We start from the raw sequence: 20,000 nt of genomic DNA on the forward strand, positions 1-20,000 counted from the left end.
GCTCAGGGAAGGAAAGAAAGATGGTTTAACGTTTCGGACATGGTCTTCTTCAGAAACTGAGAAAAGTTCAATAGAAAGTCCATAGAAAAATATATATATATTATATATATATATATATATATATATATAATATATATATATATATATATATAATTAATAGTTATCGCCATATTAATATGGCATTCTTATAGCTGTCGGACTGGCAGTGTGAAGCGGCTGACCTCCCTTGTTCGAAGGTTATAATGGATACAGATAGCTATCTTGATGGCGGTGGCCTCATGGAGCTGACCAGCGGCAGCGATTATTCTTATATCTATAAGAATGCCATATTAATATGGCGATAACTATTAATTTCCAGTAAACGCTGCCGTATAATCTCTTTTATAGAGACTTAGTAATTTTAATATATATATATATATATATATATATATATATACATATACTTCCATTGCAGATGGAGAAAGAGCTTTCGAAACTATTATGGATATTCAGAGTCGAATATTGTGGGTAAGCATAAACTTTTATCACGGTTATTCCAATCTGTTTTTGCTCGAAGTATTCCAGTGCTATTTAACGCATACATATAATATTACAATAACTGATGATGTTGCATTTTCGACCCAAACTATACAAAATTCATATTTTCAATCAAATGTTCAAGTACAGTAACACCCGCGATAGGTGAAAATCCGCGAAGTAGAAACAGTACTGTACTGTATGTTTTTTAAAATTATTTTTATAATTTGTATATATACAGGTGCAGGAGTGGCTGTGTGGTAAGTAGCTTGTTTACCAGCCACATGGTTCCGGGTTCAGTCCCACTGCGTTGCATCTTGGGACTGAACCCGGAACCATGTAGTGGGTAAACAAGCTACTTACCACAGCCACTCCTGCGCCTATAATAATAATTATTATTTCATTTCTGTTTGAAAATCCTACTTCAGGTTACTTAAAGATAAAGAAATATTTACTATAAACTGCACCTCGTCAGAAAGCAATGTTAAAGATGTTTGGACGAAGATATGGAAAGCCTTTAATAATTCACAGGAATTTCAAGACAGAGGAATTCCGAAAAATAGCATGATGTTACTTCGTGAAAGTAAGTGGTGAAGTTCTTGTAATTTTTATCGCACTCAAAATCATCATTAACGCAGCGAGCTGGCAGAATCGTTAGCACGCTGGATGAAATGCTTAGCAGTGTTTCGTCTGCCCTTACGTTCTGAGTTCAAATTCCGCCGAGGTCGACTCTGCCTTTCATCCTTTCGGGGTCGATTAAATAAGTACCAGTTACGCACTGGGGTCGATGTAATCGACTTAATCCGTTTGTCTGTCCTTGTTTGTCCTCTCTGTGTGTAGTAAAGAAATAGGTATTTCGTCTGCTGCTACGTTCTGAGTTCAAATTCCGCCGAGGTCGACTCTGCCTTTCATCCTTTCGGGGTCGATTAAATAAGTACCAGTTACGCACTGGGTTTGATGTAATCGACTTTATCCGTTTGTCTGTCCTTGTTTGTCCTCTCTGTGTTTAGCCCCTTGCGGGTATTAAAAGAAATAGGTATTTCGTCTGCCGTTACGTTCTGAGTTCAAATTCCATCAAGGTCGACTCTGCCTTTTATCTTTTCGGGGTCAATTAAATAAGTACCAGTCACGCACTGGGGTAGATGTAATCGACTTAATCCGTTTGTCTGTCCTTGTTTGTCCTCTGTGTTTAGCCCCTTGTGGGTAGTAAAGAAATAGGTATTTCGTCTGCCCTTATGTTCTGAGTTCAAATTCCATCAAGGTCGACTCTGCCTTTCATCTTTTCGGGGTCGATTAAATAAGTACCAGTTACGCACTGGGGTCGATATAATCGACTTAATCCGTTTGTCTGTCCTTGTTTGTTCTCTCTGTGTTTAGCCCCTTGTGGGTATTAAAAGAAATAGGTATTTCGTCTGCTGCTACGTTCTGAGTTCAAATTCCGCCGAGGTCGACTCTGCCTTTCATCATTTCGGGGTCGATTAAATAAGTACCAGTTACGCACTGGGGTCGATGTAATCGACTTTATCCGTTTGTCTGTCCTTGTTTGTCCTCTCTGTGTTTAGCCCCTTGTGGGTATTAAAAGAAATAGGTATTTCGTCTGCCGTTACGTTCTGAGTTCAAATTCCATCAAGGTCGACTTTGCCTTTCATCTTTTCGGGGTCGATTAAATAAGTACCAGTTACTCACTGGGGTCGATATAATCGACTTAATCCGTTTGTCTGTCCTTGTTTGTTCTCTCTGTGTTTAGCCCCTTGTGGGTATTAAAAGAAATAGGTATTTCGTCTGCTGCTACGTTCTGAGTTCAAATTCCGCCGAGGTCGACTCTGCCTTTCATCCTTTCGGGGTCGATTAAATAAATACTGGATTCAAATTCCGCTGACTTGCATCCATTTGGAGTTGATGAAACAAGCACCTGTTACTTTTATTAACGTGTATTCTTGACTCCAGAAATTAAATAAGACCTTGTAGGAGATGCGTTGATTACGTCGACACCAGTACTTCACTCTTCCCCCCTTGTTCTTGTAAAGGTGCACGATGTTGGCATCCTTGAAGTCCTGCGGCACTGACCCTTCATCCCAGAACTGCTGTATCGGCTCAGTCGTCTTGATGGCAACAGCTTCACCTCCCTCTTTGAAGATCTCTGGGTGTATTCCGTCAGGACCAGGTGCTTTCCCCACATGTAGTTGCGTGATGGCCTTCTGGATTTCTGCTAGTTCTTGGGGTGTGGGTGTGGGGGTCATCAAGCGACCCCAGGACTGGGTACTGTGGCATGTCTTGGATGGCCTGCTGGTCGATCGGGGTAGGTCTGTTTAGCGGCTGACTGAGGCACTCCAACGCTGCATGATGCCGCTCTTCTCAGTAAGCAGCGTTCCATCGGCAGCGCACACAGGTGCCATTGCATTCATCCTGGGGCCATACATGTCCTTCAGGCCGGCAAAGAATTTCTTCGAGTTGTCCTCGTCTGCAAACTGCTGTAGTTCTGCAGCCTTGTTTCCCTACCATTTGTCTTTCATCTGTCGCAGCTCAGTCAGGCACCTTTCCTCTGCGCCCTTACTACTACTAGTCTGATTGTGGAGGCGCAATGGCCCAGTGGTTAGGGCAGCGGACTTGCAGTCGTAGGATCGCGGTTTCGATTCCCAGACCGGGCGTTGTGAGTGTTTATTGAGCGAAAACACCTAAAGCTCCACGAGGCTCCGGCAGGGATGGTGGTGATCCCTGCTGTATCTTTCACCACAACTTTCTCTCACTCTTACTTCCTGTTCTGTTGTACCTGTATTTCAAAGGGCCGGCCTTGTCACTCTCTTGTCACGCTGAATATCCCCGAGAACTACGTTAGGGGTACACGTGTCTGTGGAGTGCTCAGCCACTTACACGTTAATTTCACGAGCAGGCTGTTCCGTTGATCGGATCAACCGGAACCCTCGTCGTCGTAACCGATGGAGTGCTTCCCTTAACTAGTCTGATTGAAACACACTTGCTCATTGTCGTTTGTAAACACATGCATTTTTAGTATATAAATCCATGCAAAAGAATTCGTTTTGCTTCTTTTTCAGCATTTTGCGATGAAGACACAACATCAAATAACGGTGAAACTTACAATTGGCCGATAACAGCAGTAGGAACTCCTGCAACGTTGCCATGTCGTGCGCATATCGCCACAAGAATCTGGTTCGTTTGAATCGTATCACTTGTTTTCTCTCAAATTTTGAAGTTTTTAGTGTCGTCTTTTTGCGACAGTATGTCATATGTTATATTTAACTAGCAGTATCCCCCGGCGTTGCTCGGGTTTGTAAGGGAAATAACTACATAAGCATTTTTAGAGAGTTACTTCCCTTATATAAACCGAGAAAAAATGGATTAAAAATGCGGAAAAATGATGGTAATTTTTTTTAAAATCGTAGACTCATCGTAGACGCGCGCTGATACACAGAAGGGCTCGATATGAATCACGACTATAAGATACCCGCTTTTGGTTAAACTGCACCGCAAAATGTGGGAGTAGTTAGGAATCTAAATCGGAGTAGACAGACACTCACACACACAACTTCAGTTTTATATATAAAGACTAGCGGTATCGCCCGGTGTTGCTTGGGTTTGTAAGGGAAATAACTATATATGCATTTTTAGAGATGTAAAGTATAATAGCCATCTCAATATGGCTAACTACAAAGGGGGGGGGTTACTATAGCTTTTTACGTTCTGAGATTTAATAATAAATTTTTAGAGAGTTACTTCCCTTATATATGCCAAAAATGCATTAAAAATGGGGAAAATTGATGGTAATTTTTTAAAAATCGTAGACTCATCGTAGACGCGCGCTAATACTCAGAAGGGCTCGATATGAATCACGACTATAAGATACCCGCTTTTGGTTAAACTGCACCGCAAAATGTGGGAGTAGTTAGGAATCTAAATTGGAGTAGACAGACACTCACACACACAACTTCACTTTTATAGATAAAGATTAGGCACCTTATCAGATTAAGCTGGTTGAATTAATGACCACCGCTTCAGATCACATCAAGTAGCTATTGGTTGGATTTTGGTTTAAGCTTCCCATATAATCCCTCGTAACTTTTTGTGTTTTTTGGAATTTTCAGAAAGCATTTGTGGATTTATGTTCTACACACAGGATTCTACCAGGTTGCTGACTGAATAATAATTAATAATGATTTCAAATTTTTGCCACAAGGACAGCTTGGGGCAGGGGATTAAGTCGATTACATCGACCCCAGTGTTTACACTGGTACTTAATTTATCAACTCCGAATCTCCGAAAGGATGAAAGGCAAAGTCGACCTGAGCGGAATTTGAACTCAGAACGTAGCGGAAGACGAAATACCGCTAAGCATTTCGTCCAGCACGCTAACCACTCTGCCAGCACGCCGCCTTAAACTTATCTACCCTTATAAAAGAGGAAAAAAAACTTGCACACTTTGGCTTTGGTAAGGATTCAATGGCACTAGACGTGTTAGGATCGAGCTGAAAATTTACACACCTATAGAAGGCGTAGTATAGTTACGGCCAGAGTAGGTTTCAAGTCTCTATTTCGATAACAAAGACCCGAAACAATGCATTTTCTGCGAGTGTCTGGGTGTCTGGGTTAGGGTTATCTATATATATAAAGCTGAAGTTGTCTGTGTGTAGCAGGTTTGGTAACCTTCAACTAATACTATCTCCTCCGAGACCCTGCGGCGCAAGTTGACTAAAATTGAGAGTATGGTAAAAGAAGGCTTGCTCTTCATTCCGTAGAAGAAAAAATTCAAATCGGACCATGTTAACACCAAAAATTATTTAACAAACAAATCAAAAAGGTGCTTTTTTTTTCTATGAAAATCCCTATTTTTTACGATTTTTTGACTGCTGTGTCGCCATTTTTCGGTGTATTTCAACCAGAAAAATGTTCACTTAAAGAGAATAACAAGCTACATAATGCAAAACTTTTTACTTTTCAAAAATTCCAAGTCTAAAGAGTGGAAACAAACCCGAGCAACAGTGGGTGATACTACTAGTTATAAATAAAGGCAATATATTTTTTTTAAAATCTGATCTGTTGTTAGAAAATATTTGATATCGTTTTTGAAAAGAGGGAGGTGGAGTAAGTAATAAATTTGTGACGAAATACATTACAGAATTTATCCTGTTTCGCAAGATTGAGAGTTCAATTCTCGACCAAGTCTTTGTTTACTTGTATTTCTCTGAGATGGATAAATAAGCATGAATGATAATATTTTACATTTATTTTCAGTCCTGCCAGGACGACGCCACTCCTGCAAACCCCAACAAGTCAAGATATGCCATCGCCAAAGTGTTCACCATTTACAGGCGTCTGGCAAACACCAGACATGTCTCAATGTAACAATACAAAGGAGATCACTCAAAAACTGGAACACCTGAACAATCAAGATATTAATAAACGTGAGTGAGCATTTGTAACAGCTGTAGTAGTAATAGTTGCAGGAGGAGGTCGAGGTGGGAGAGGATGAGTATAGAACTACAAGGAGACCCACCTGCAACTACAAGGGGGGCCCACCTGCAACTACAAGGGGGTCCACCTGCAACTACGAGGGGGCCTACCTGCAACTACAAGGGGGATCACCTGCAACTACAAGGAGACCCACCTGCAAATACAAGGGGGCCCACCTGCAACTACAAGGGGGCCCAGCCGCAACTACAAGGGGGCCCACCTGCAACTACAAGGGGGCCCACCTGCATCTACAAGGAGACCCACCTGCACCTACAAGGGGGCTCACTTGCATCTACAAGGAGACCCACCTGCAACTACAAGGAGGCCCACCTGCATCTACAAGGAGACCCACCTGCAACTACAAGGAGACCCACCTGCAAATACAAGGGGGCCCACCTGCAACTACAAGGGGACCCACCTACAACTACAAGGGGACCCACCTGCAACTACAAGGGGGCCCACCTGCAACTACAAGCGGCCCCACCCGCATTTAATATGCTATCATTTAATTTTATTTTGTTAAAAGTATTCTTTTCAACTGTCTACAAACACAGCCAGGCTGAAATAATTAATGCATTCTTCCAGGAGTGAAGAAAAAAATTTCTCAAACTGGAGGGGATGTGCCCCTTAGATACTAACATGGGCCCCCCATATATAGATTCTAATGGTGCAGGGGCCATCGAGCAAGCTGGCAATCCAGATCGTAAGATTGTGGTTTCGATTCCTGGACCAGGCGACGTGTTGTGTTCTTGAGCAAAACACTTCATTTCACGTTGCTCCAGTCCACTCAGCTGGCAAAAGTGAGTAACGCTGCGATGGACTGGCGTCCCGTCCAGGTGGGGAACACATACGCCATAGAAACCGGGAAACCGGGCCCATGAGCCTGGCTAGGCTTTAAAAGGGCGCATTTATTTGTGGAGGCACGTGGCTTAGTGGTTAGGGTGTCAGTACCATGATCGTAAGATTGGGGTTTCGATTCCTGGACCAGGCGACGTGTTGTGTTCTTGAGCAAAACACTTCATTTCACGTTGCTCCAGTCCACTCAGCTGGCAAAAGTGAGTAACGCTGTGATGGACTGGCGTCACGTCCAGCTGCGGAACCCATACGCCATTGAAACGGGGAAACCGGACCCATGAGCCTGGCTAGGCTTTAAAAGGGCGCATTTATTATTTCTTTTTTCAAAGTGATTGTAAATTTCCTTAAATTTTATTTTAAAATTTTCCCGTTGCAGGAAATATTCCGAAAGTTGTGAAAAGATTTAGTAATGTTTTGCGGAAATCGGAGCATTTCAAAAAAGAAGAGATAGGCTTGAGTATAAGCCTTCTAGAGAAACTGTTGCCATTGGTACCAAAAGTGCCCGCTGCTACAACACTGGACAATATTTCTTCGTGTGTCAACGATTTAATGAACGCAAAAGAAGACGTTTGGGCTGACGCAGAACAAGCGAATGGATCTACCAGCAGGTAAAAGTCAAACTAAGTTCGCTGCTAGTAGTAGTAGTAGTAGTAGTAGTAGTAATGTTTGTGGTGGTGGTGGTAATAGTATTAGTGGATGAAGGCGGCGAGCTGGCAGAAACGTTAGCACGCCGGACGAAATGCTTAGCGGTATTTTCGTCTGCCGCTACGTTCTGAGTTCAAATGCCGTCGAGGTCGACTTTGCCTTTCATCCTTTCGGTGTCGATTAAATATATATATATATATGTGTGTGTGTGTGTGTGTGTGTTTTAGAAGAAATAAGGTACTGAGAAATCTGGATGGTTTCATATTTACAGATTTTCATTAATATGTCACATGCCTTTTATAAATCATATATTAGCGCTTGCATCTACTCTAGTAGACTCTTCAGATTTGAATGTGTTTGAGATGATTCCTCTCTTTTTATAGTATTATTGAGTGTGTAGGGGTGGGGAGAGATATAGGATAGTAAAAGAGGGTGAGGAAGGGGGAGAAAGTGAGAGATAGTGTGTGTGTGTGTATGTATTTGTGTGTGTGTCTGTGTATCTGAAAGGAGTGTCAATGGAAAAGAGAAGGAAAGAAAGAAGGAAGAAAGAAAAAAAAATTTGTTTACATCTTTACAGCTGGCCAGTTCTTTCAATAGAAGGTGATGAGTTGATTCTTGGCCTTTAAAAATGGTAAAACCATGTGGCTACTCTGAGTGGGTCTTGATAAAAGTTATTTTTCAAAAAATTGTCTGGATTTATTATCATCGTCATCATCATTGTCTTTTACTATCCTATGGCAGCACTCCGTCGGTTACGACGACAAGGGTTCCGGTTGATCCGAATCAACAACGGAACAGCCTGCTCGTGAAATTAACGTGTAAGTGGCTGAGCACTCCACAGACACGTGTACCCTTAACGTAGTTCTCGGGGATTCATGTGACACAGAGAGTGACAAGGCCGGCCCTTTGAAATACAGGTACAACAGAACAGGAAGTAAGAGTGAGAGAAAGTTGTGGTGAAAGAGAACTGCAGGGATCACCACCATCCCCTGCCGAGCCTCGTGGAGCTTAGGTGTTTTTTCGCTCATAAACACTCACAACGCCCGGTCTGGGAATTGAAACCGCGATCCTATGACCACGAGTCCGCTGCCCTAACCACTGGGCCATTGCGCCTCCACATACATGCAATATAATATATATATATATATATATATATATATATTATATATATATATTATATATATATATAATTATATATAATATATATATATATATATATTATATATATATATATATATATATATATATACTATATAGTATATATATATATATATAATCTATATATATAATATATATAGTATATATATATATATATAATCACCGTGATCACCGTGATCACCGTGACCGACCAGCTATCAGATGTTGTTATACATCGCTGGTCACAATGCACTTTGCATTGTTTTAGCCTTCAAATGATGCCACCATGCTGGCTAAGCAAGCAGGCCAACAGAAGAAAGAGTGAGAGAAAGTTGTGGTGAAAGAGTACAGCAGGGATCACCACCATCCCCTGCAGGAGCCTCGTGGAGCTTTTTAGGTGTTTTCGCTCAATAAACACTCACAACGCCCGGTCTGGGAATCGAAACCGCGATCCTACGACCGCGAGCCCGCTGCCGTAACCACTGGGCCATTGCGCCTCCACTACTATCCTATATCTCTCCCCACTCCTACTCACTCAATAATACTATAAAAAGAGAAGAATCATCTCAAACACATTTAAAAAGCAGTTGCATCAACCAAAGCAGTAACCGACCGCAGACGTGTCCGAGCAACATTAGCAATAGTAGCATACAAAGATTTGTTGATCAATATACTCTCTCTCTCTCTCTCTCTTTTTGCTCTCTTTTACTTGTTTCAGTCACTTGACTGCGGCCATGCTGGAGCACCGCCTTTAGTCGAGCAACTCGACCCCGGGACTTATTCTTTGTGAGCTTAGTACTTGTTCCATCGGTCCCTTTTGCCGAACCGCTAATTGACAGGGACATAAACACACCAGCATCGGTTGTCAAGCAATGCTAGGGGGACTAACACAGACACACCAACATACACGGACAACAACACACACATCATATTATATTTATATATATATACGACAGGCTTCTTTTCTTTCATTTTCCGTCTACCAAATCCACCCACAAGGCTTTGGTCGGCCCGAGGCTATAGTAGAAGGACACTTGCCCAAGATGCCACGCAGTGGGACTGAACCCGGAACCATGTGGCTGGTAAACAAGCTACTTACCACACAGCCACTCCTGCGCCTATAGTTCACTTTTATATTAATAACTATGGAAAACTGGTGGGAATATGTGCGTAGACTTCAAAGGGCTAGGTTGCTATTTAGTTAATGTAGGAGTTAGTTATAGGTTTACCTGCTCAATTAGTTTACCGATACTGTTTTTGTACATAGGGTAAATGTGCTTCTTTGTCGCAGTTTAGTTAATAATATTAGCGTTTAATCCTCCCTAGAATTAAGATTGAATGAATGTGGTGATATCTAAGGTATATTTGTTCCCAAACAACACTTATTTCAGTACTGTTGACACCGCCCGATTGAACGGTACTGTCCAGGTGTCGAAACCACAGTGATATCCGTGGGGCAGCTGATGATGGGGGTATGTCGGAGTGTTGGTACGGCTGTTATTGTATGTGCGGAATAGTTTTTTAAGACATCCATTTAGTATATAGTTAATTACGTATTTGAAACCATCTCAATTACAAGTTAGTACGTTTAAATATTTGTTGTGCAAGATTTTTTATGTGAAGTCGTGTGTTGAAACAGATATTGTTATATTTCGGAATGGTCATTTTGCCAGTTTAGCCAATAAAAACACACGCACTATATATTTGGTGTTACTTTGCTTCAGTGTTATTTATTTTTTACATTAATCTTAATCTTATTTCGGCTAGAGTTCTTTCGTCACACTACTGTGACCGCATCAGTGGTCCTTTGTTTTCTTCTTTCTTATTTGTGTCTCTCCTTACTAACCGTCAGCCATTTTGTATTTCTATTGTATCAATTACAAGTTGTTTTCTTGATTTTCTTACAGAATTTTGAAAGTTATTGAAGCAATCCCGGAATTGATTCCACTGAAAGAACAACATGTCACAGTTTCGTATCCCAATTTTGGTTTTGGTGTTATCAAAGTGGACAAGGACACTTTCAATGGTGTTACCTCTACAATTTTATATGGAAATCATGAAGCAAATACTACGGTAAAGTACTTTTTCAACATTACTCTCCTATTAAATGCATACATCTGTCGTTACCTTTCATAAAAATCCTTTTCTTTTTTTATTTACAATGTGCATTTTCGTTGATTTTTTTTATTTTCCCCTTACATTTCCACGTGTATTTTATATTTTCTTTTTGTAACATATTTCTACTATATATATATATATATATATATATATATATATATATATATATATATATAATATATATATATATATACTATATATATATATAATATATATATATATATATACACAATCAAGGAATGGCCATCAGGAGGCCATTCACCCACTAGAATAACAGCCAAAGCTTCAACCGCAAAATAACATTATTCCGCAAACCAGGAGAAAATTAAAAAAAACATTTACTAATTTGTCTCCTGGTTTTGCGGAATAATGTTATTTTGCGGTTGAAGCTTTGGCTGTTATTTCTAGTGGGTGAATGGCCTATTATGGCCATTCCTTGATTGTGATGTTGAACTTATAAATGGTCTATGACTATTTATTTTTTCCCACTACTTCAGGCCGCTGGTGGCAAATAAATTTTACGAAATTTTTGCCACCCATATTGATTATATATATATATATATATATATATATATATATGTATGTATGTATGTAGATATATATATATGTATATACATATATATATACATATATATATATATATAACATACATATACATGTTATATATATAAATATATATATACATATTTATGAATATATGTATATGTATACATATATGTTTATGTATATATATATATGCTTTGTGTATATATATGTATATGTATATGTATAAATATATATGTAATATATGTACATGATACATATATTATATATATATTAAATATATATATATATATAAATATATTATATATATATTATTTACATATCTATCTATCTATCTATATATATATAATAATATTATATACACATACATACATACAGACATACATCCATACATACATAATAACATATATATATATATATATATTATATATTATATATATATATATACACGAGTGAGGGGACAACAAAGAAGGGCACTCAACCAATTTATTGGGAGTTACATGTTTGGATCAAAACAGTTTGATTCAAATTCGTTGGTACTCAGAGTTTCAAGCGTGATGCTAGTCGTCAGTCATTTTGAATTTGGATGGCAGAAGTTGATTGTTATTACCGTAAGGTGGGCTGCCATTGGTCGAGGAAGGTCACGCGGTGTCATGGTTTGCTGTTGGTATAAGGGTAATAGTTAGTTAGAAAATACCGCGTGGCGAACAGGAAATTGACACGTGGATGACAGGAAATAGACCACGTGTCAACTAGAAATCGGTCAGGTCGTTGAGGTGGGGAACTGAAGAGGGTGGCATGTGCAAATATATAGTTCTATATGTGGGTGTGTAGACGCGCTCATATAGTTTTGCGTGCATGTGTATAGTGATGCGGGTGTGCGCATCAGTATCTGGATGCGCACGCGCACGTCTGCATACACACACACACACACAAACACACATACTCGTACACGCATACACACACATATACTCGAGAATAACAATGTTGAGTCAGGAAGCAGAAAAACTACAGAATCCATTAATTATTTCAAATTTTTGCCACAAGGGCAGCTTGGAGGAGGTAGAGATGAGACGATTACATCGACCCCAGTGCGTAACTGGTACTTATTTTATCGACCCCGAAAGGATGACAGGCATAGTCGACCTCGGCGGAACTTGAAGTCAGAACATAGCGATAGGCGAAATACCTATTTCTTTACTACCCACAAGGGGCTAAACACCGAAGGGACAAACAAGGACAGACAAACGGATTAAGTCAATTATATCGACCCCAGTGCGTAACTGGTACATTATTTAATCGACCCCGAAAGGATGACAGGCAAAGTTGACCCCGACGGAATTTGAACTCAGAACATAGCGATAGGCGAAATACCGCTAACCATTCTGCCAGTTCGCCGCCTTCTACCGAATTCATTAATAATTAGTTGCCCAACATAGAAATCCCTATTGGCTGTTTGCCTATGTGCTGGTGGGGTTGGGTTATGATTGTAGTAAAGTAGTAGTCGCAAGGACGTAGAATTTCCACAACAGTAGTAGTAGTAGTAGTAGTAGTAGTAGTTGTAGTTGTAGTAGTAGTAGTAGTAGTTGTAGTAGAAGTAGTAGTAGTTGTTGTAGTAGTAGTAGTAGTAGTTGTAGTAGAAGTAGTAGTAGTAGTTGCTGTACTAGTGGTAGTAGTTGTAGCTGTAGTATTAGTATTAGTATTAGTAGTAGTAGTAGTAGTAGTATTTGTAGTAGTAGCAGCAGCAACAGTAGTTGTAGTAGTAGTAGTAGCAGTTGTAGTAGTAGTAATAATAGTAGTAGTAGTTGTAGTAGTAGTAGTAGTTGTTGTTGTAGTAGTAGTAGTAGTAGCATTATTATTATTATTAGTAGTAGTAGTAGTAGTAGCAGTAGTAGTAGTAGTTGTTGTTTTGTTGCTGTTGTTGTAGTTGTGGTAATTGTAGTAGTCGTAGTAGTAGTAGTATTTTGTGTCTCTGAATTGCATTTTTTCCTTTCGCTTTCTTCCCCCAGGTACTCAACTCCTCACACCCGGGTCAACACGAACAAGACATCAAAAAGTTTAACTACATTTCGTTACCAAAGAGTATTTTAAAAAACCAACTGAGCACGAAAGAACGACTAAACGCTTCAAGGATTGTATTTTCTTCTATGCGAGATGATATGCTATACAGGCTACGGAACAAAAACGTAAATTTTCTTCTTCCACCTGACTAGAGAATACGTGAATTCATTGATACGGTATTTTAAAAAAGGCGGCGAGCTGGCAGAAACGTTAGCACACCGGGCGAAATGCTTAGCGGTATTTCGTCTGCGTTACGTTGTGAGTTCAAATTCCGCCGAGGTCGACTTTGCCTTTCATCCTTTCGGGGTCGATAAATTAAGTACCAGTTACGCACTGGGGTCGATGTAATCGACTTAATACCTATGTCTGTCCTTGTTTGTCCTCTCTGTGTTTAGCCCCTTGTTGGTAGTAAAGAAATAGGTATTTCGTCTGTCGCTACGTTCTGAGTTCAAATTCCGCCGAGGTCGACTTTGCCTTTCATCCTTTCGGGGTCGATAAATTAAATACCAGTTACGCACTGGGGTCGATGTAATCGACTTAATACCTATGTCTGTCCTTGTTTGTCCGCTCTGTGTTTAGCCCCTTGTGGGTAATAAAGAAATAGGTATTTTAAAAATTCTGATCTGTGCTTATAAAATTTTGTCTTAGGAAAACATTTTTTAAAGAATTTGGCATGTTAAAAACATCTCATTCAGAAATAATTATAAATGAATCATCAGACACCGGCGTTTCGGCTTGATTTGACCCCTCAGATATGGAGACTCCTCATTCTGAGCTAATAATTTAGAATCTTCGTTCCAATATGTAACTAAACAAAGCGTTCACTGATTTCTGGCCGTGTTTTAATTTAATTAATATATGCATTTGAAAAGCATTAGATTAATTCTATGCCATTCCAAAGAATTTCAATAGTTTGTCCTTGCTACTTTTAGACTATTAGCTAGCTCTTGTTTCATAAATCCTAAATAATATAAAACTTTCCTTTCATATGTCCCAAGTTATAATGGAGATTTAAAAGAATCGTAAATATTTATCACATACGATGCATGGACATCGAGGAAATATGTCTAGTGTATCACATGCGATACACAAGACTGCAAACGGTTAACACATCAATGTGTATAATATATTTATAATGTGTATACAATTATAGGCGCAGGCGTGGCTGTGTGGTAAGTAGCTTGTCTACCAACCACATTATTCCGGGTTCAGTCCCACTGCGTGGCACCTTGGGCAAGTGTCTTCTACTATAGCCTCGGGCCGACCAAAGTAGCCTGCTAACCAACCACATGGTTCCGGGTTCAGTCCCACTGCGTGGCACCTTGGGCAAGTGTCTTCTGCTATAGCCCCGGGCCGACCAATGCCTTGTGAGTGGATTTGGTAGACGGAAACTGAAAGAAGCCTGTCGTATATATGTATATATAATATATGTATGTATGTGTGTTTGGTGTGTTTGTGTTTGTTCCCCTAGCATTGCTTGACAACCGATGCTGGTGTGTTTACGTCCACGCCACTTAGCGGTTCGGCAAAAAGAGACCGATAGAATAAGTACTGGGCTTACAAAAAGAATAAGTCCCGGGGTCGAGTTGCTCGACTGAAGGCGGTGCTCCAGCATGGCCGCAGTCAAATGACTGAAACAAGTAAAAGAGTAAAAGAGTAAAAGAGTAAGTGCAAGGTGACTATTTGAAAGGAGATAACGTGAAGCCTCAGGTAAATAAGTTACTTTTTATTAATATAACTAGTATGAGAACCTTTTTGATACCACCTTATATATCATTGTTTTTATATCCTGGTGCTGGATAAATAATTTAACGAAGCAAGGAAGAGAGAAAGTAATCACACGACGCAATACGATTACTATTACATGAGTGGAGGCGCAATGGCCCAGTGGTTAGGGAAGCGGACTCGCGGTCATAGGATTGCGGTTTCGATTCCCAGACCGGGCGTTGTGAGTGTTTATTGAGCGAAAACACCTAAAGCTCCACGAGGCTCCGGCAGGGGATGGTGGTGATCCCTGCTGTACTCTTTCACCACAACTTTCTCTCACTCTTACTTCCTGTTTCTGTTGTACCTGTATTTCAAAGGGCCGGCCTTGTCACTCTCTGTGTCACGCTGAATATCCCCGAGAACTACGTTAAGGGTACACGTGTCTGTGGAGTGCTCAGCCACTTACACGTTAATTTCACGAGTAGGCTGTTCCGTTGATTCGGATCAACCGGAACCCTCATCGTCGTAACTGACGGAGTGCTTCCACTATTACATGAAGTCAAACACTCACTGCTAACGGCTCACAGTGAACGGCTTGCCCAATTGCTCACAGAAATTTATTTCATAGCGATGTGTGAGTCCACTTTTAGTCACTTTGGGGTGGTTAGAATCCCTCCACAACAATTGCATTAAGTTTTACTGATAATATTGTAATAATAATGTTGTAATAATGTCTAAGAATAACAACACTAAAGTTTGGTTCCATACTTTAACATTGTATTAATCTCATTTATTGACTTCTGTTTGCAGGCAATATTAAGCTCTACCAGCAAACCAAAAACGAAAATTAACAGCCATATTATTTCTGCAAGTATTCCTAAAATCTCAGTAACCGACCTTGATGAACCAGTTACCATATCATTCATATTATTAGATAAGGTAATATCTCTCTCTCTCTCTTTTCTCTTTTACTTGTTTCAGTCATTTGACTGCGGCCATGCTGGATCACCGCCTTTAATCGAGCAACTCGACCCCGGGACTTATTCTTTGTAAGCCCAGTACTTATTCTATCGGTCTCTTTTTTGCCGAACCGCTAAGTGACGGGGACGTAAGCACACCAGCATCGGTTGTCAAGCGATGCTAGGGGGACAAACACAGACACACAAACATACACACATATATATATATACATATATACGACAGGCTTCTTTCAGTTTCCGTCTACCAAATCCACTCACAAGGCATTGGTCGGCCCGGGGCTATAGCAGAAGACACTTGCCCAAGATGCCACGCAGTGGGACTGAACCCGGAACCATGTGGTTGGTTAGCAAGCTACCTACCACACAGCCACTCCTGCGTATTTATTATTTCTGTTGCTGTTGTTAATGACACTGTGTAACAGGATTTTTGTCCTTGGAGAGCAACTGTTATTTCCTGTGTGCTGACCCCTAGAAAGTCATGAAAAATGGTTAAAATTTCTTTAAAACTTTGCTTTTCTTATGATATTTATTCAAACTCCAAAGAATCCCTTTCAACTTATGGCTATGATGCTCCCTCACTACTCGTGGTCATGATCAGAGAGCACATATTGTCAGCCATTAAGGGATACGCTCAAGTGGTTGAGGTCAAGCAGCTCATAAGTGAGCCTGTGGTATTGAGCAGAATATTTGTTATAACGATATTTCTGCTTCAGCAACTCAGAGTTGAATCTATGGGAAATGTAATGGAAAATTGGTCAGTTTCAAAAAAATTGATGTCCAACTGACAAAAAGCAAAATGTGAAGGGAATAGCAGTCATTTCCTTTGATTTCTTGATAGAAGTAATTAAGAAATAACGTGGAGGCGCAATGGCCCAGTGGTTAGGGCAGCGGACTCGCGGTCGTAGGATCGCGGTTTCGACTCCCAGACCGGGCGTTGTGAGTGTTTATTGAGCGAAAACACCTAAAGCTCCACGAGGCTCCGACAGGGGATGGTGGTGATCGCTGCTGTACTCTTTCACCACAACTTTCTCTCACTCTTACTTCCTGTTTCTGTTGTACCTGTATTTCAAAGGGCCGGCCTTGTCACTCTCTGTGTCACGCTGAATATCCCCGAGAACTACGTTAAGGGTACGCGTGTCTGTGGAGTGCTCAGCCACTTACACGTTAATTTCACGAGAAGGTTGTTCCGTTGATCGGATCAAGCGGAACCCTCATCGTCGTAACCGACAGAGTGCTTCCATCCATCCATAAGAAATAACACTTATTGACCAAAGACAAGTAAATCTGTTGTATTGAGCAGAATATTTGCTATAATGTATTGTCATCCACTAAGGAACATGCTCAAGCGGTTGAGGTTAAGCATCTGACAAGTAAATCTGTGCTATTGAGCAGAATATTTGCTATAACGATATTTCTGCTTCAGCAACTCAGCACTGAGTCGGTCTGAAATGTAATGGAAAATGGGTCAGTTTGGAAACATTGATGTCCAGATGACAAAAGCAAAATGTGAAGGGAATCGCAGTCGTTTCCTTTGATTTCTAGATAGAAGTAAATAGGAAATAACACTTAATGACCAAAGACAACAAGCATCTGTGGTATTGCGCAGAATATTTGCTGAAACGTATTGTCAGCCACTAAGGGACATGCTTAAGTGGTTAAGGTCAATCAACTGATAAACAAATCTGTTGTATTGAGCAGAATATTTGCTATAACGATATTTCTGCTTCAGCAACTCAGCACTGAGTCAGTCTGAAATGTAATGGAAAAGGGGTCAGTTTATAAACATTGATGTCCAGGTCAGGAAATGAAAGTTTGAAGGGACTAGTAGTGATTTTCTTTGATTTCTAGATAAAAGCAAATAAGAAATAAAACCGAACAAAGACAAAATAAAATTAATAAATTTTTTTACGCATTATTAATAACTAGCAGTATAGCCCGGCGTTGCTCGGGTTTGGACTGGAAATAACTATATAAGCATTTTTAGAGATGTAAAGTATAATAGCCATCTCAATATGGCTAACCACTAGGGGGGGTTGTTACTGTAGCTTTTTACGTTCTGAGATTTAATAATAAATTTTTAGAGAGTTACTTCCCTTATATATGCCAAAAATGCATTAAAAATGGGAAAAATTGATGGTAATTTTTTTTTAAATCGTAGACTCATCGTAGACGCGCGCTAATACCCAGAAGGGCTCGATATGAATCACGACTATAAGATACCCGGTTTTGGTTAAACTGCACCGCAAAATGTGGGAGTAGTTAGGAATCTAAATCGTAGGAGACAGACAGCACACAACCTCACTTTTATATATAAAGATGTACAACCTAAGGCGGCGATCTGGCAGAATCGTTAGCACGCCGGGCGAAATGCGTAGCCGTATTTCGTCTGCCGTTACGTTCTGAGTTCAAATTCCGCCGAGGTCGACTTTGCCTTTCATCCTTCCGGAGTCGATAAATTAAGTACCATTTACGCACTGGGGTCGATATAATCGACTTAATCTGTTTGTCTGTCCTTGTTTGTCCCCTCTATCGCTTGACAACCGATGCTGGTGTGTTTACGTTCCCGTAAATTAGCGGTTCGGCAAAAGAGACCGATAGAATAAGTACTAGGCTTACAAAGAATAAGTCCTGGGGGTCGATTTGCCCGACTAAAGGTGGTGCTCCAGAATGGCCACAGTCAAATGACTGAAACAGGTAAAAGAGTAAATGTTTGACTCGACGCAGCGATTACAAAGTATTCTGATTAAATTACCAAAATAATTTTTTTTTTCCAGAATACCTATAACGCACGGTGTGTTTATTGGGATGAAGCCCCTGGAAGGAATCCCCAATGGTCAACAGCAGGCTGCAATATATCCTACGATGATCCTGGAAAGAGAGTATTGTGTTCTTGTAACCATCTTACAAATTTTGCTTTACTAATGGTTGGTGAAATTATTAGAACTTATTAATTACCTGTGATTTGACAGTTCTGTCTGTGCATTAACAATTTTAAAGAGTTGTATACTACACACACACACACACACACACACACACACACACACACACATATATATATATATATATATGTATATATATACATACATATATATATGCGACTGAGGTAGGATTAATGCCAAGAGGTAAAATTTATCCCCACTTTATATATATATATATATTATATATAGGCGCAGGAGTGGCTGTGTGGTAAGTAGCTTGCTAACCAACCACATGGTTCCGGGTTCAGTCCCACTGCGTGGCATCTTGGGTAAGTGTCTTCTGCTATAGCCCCGGGCCGACCAATGCCTTGTGAGTGGATTTGGTAGACGGAAACTGAAAGAAGCCTGTCGTATATATATATATATATATATATGTGTGTGTGTGTGTATGTGTGTGTGTTTGTATGTCTGTGTTTGTCCCCCTAGCATTGCTTGACAACCGTTGCTGGTGTGTTTACGTCCCCGTCACTTACCGGTTCAGCAAAAGAGACTGATAGAATAAGTACTGGGCTTACAAAGAATAAGTCCCGGGGTTGATTTGCACGACTAAAGGTGGTGCTCCAGCGTGGCCGCAGTCAAATGACTGAAACACGTAAAAGAGTAAAGAGTATATATATATATTAGGTGGTGTTTTTCAAACGATGAATAGATTTGTGTAAACCATGGTTCGCTTTGTACTCTTACTTTATTATCATCTTATAATCATCTCATAATAATGACTTCAATGACTCGTATTACTACCTCAGTCATTCTAAATGTATTTATGTGTCGTTACCTGTCATAAATAGCCTTTTTCTATTTGCAATATGCATTTTCGTTGATTTTTCATATTTTACCCTTACATTTCCACGTGTATTTCATATTTTCTTTTTGTAACACATTTCTACTATATATAATAATAATAATAATAATAATAATAATAATAATAATAATAATAATAATAATAATAATAATAATAATAATAATATGCCCTGATGCAGTACCAGGCAGTGGC

The 20,000-nt window shown here is 39.9% G+C and overlaps 1 protein-coding gene across 1 annotated transcript in view; it reads left to right on the forward strand.

The window, feature by feature from the left end:
• LOC115225738 (adhesion G protein-coupled receptor L2-like) overlaps positions 1-20,000 on the forward strand; it is a 69,193-nt gene that overhangs the window by 35,180 nt on the left and 14,013 nt on the right. Inside the window, exons 13-21 of the mRNA XM_029796680.2 lie at positions 455-507; positions 945-1,099; positions 3,570-3,684; positions 5,764-5,933; positions 7,214-7,445; positions 10,527-10,692; positions 13,290-13,466; positions 15,859-15,987; positions 18,803-18,952. Of these exons, the coding sequence (XP_029652540.1) occupies positions 455-507; positions 945-1,099; positions 3,570-3,684; positions 5,764-5,933; positions 7,214-7,445; positions 10,527-10,692; positions 13,290-13,466; positions 15,859-15,987; positions 18,803-18,952 (1,347 nt within the window). The remainder of the gene's footprint in view (positions 1-454; positions 508-944; positions 1,100-3,569; positions 3,685-5,763; positions 5,934-7,213; positions 7,446-10,526; positions 10,693-13,289; positions 13,467-15,858; positions 15,988-18,802; positions 18,953-20,000) is intronic.

This window comes from Octopus sinensis, linkage group LG28 (assembly GCF_006345805.1).
Source record: "Octopus sinensis linkage group LG28, ASM634580v1, whole genome shotgun sequence".
Classification (NCBI taxonomy): domain Eukaryota; kingdom Metazoa; phylum Mollusca; class Cephalopoda; order Octopoda; family Octopodidae; genus Octopus; species Octopus sinensis.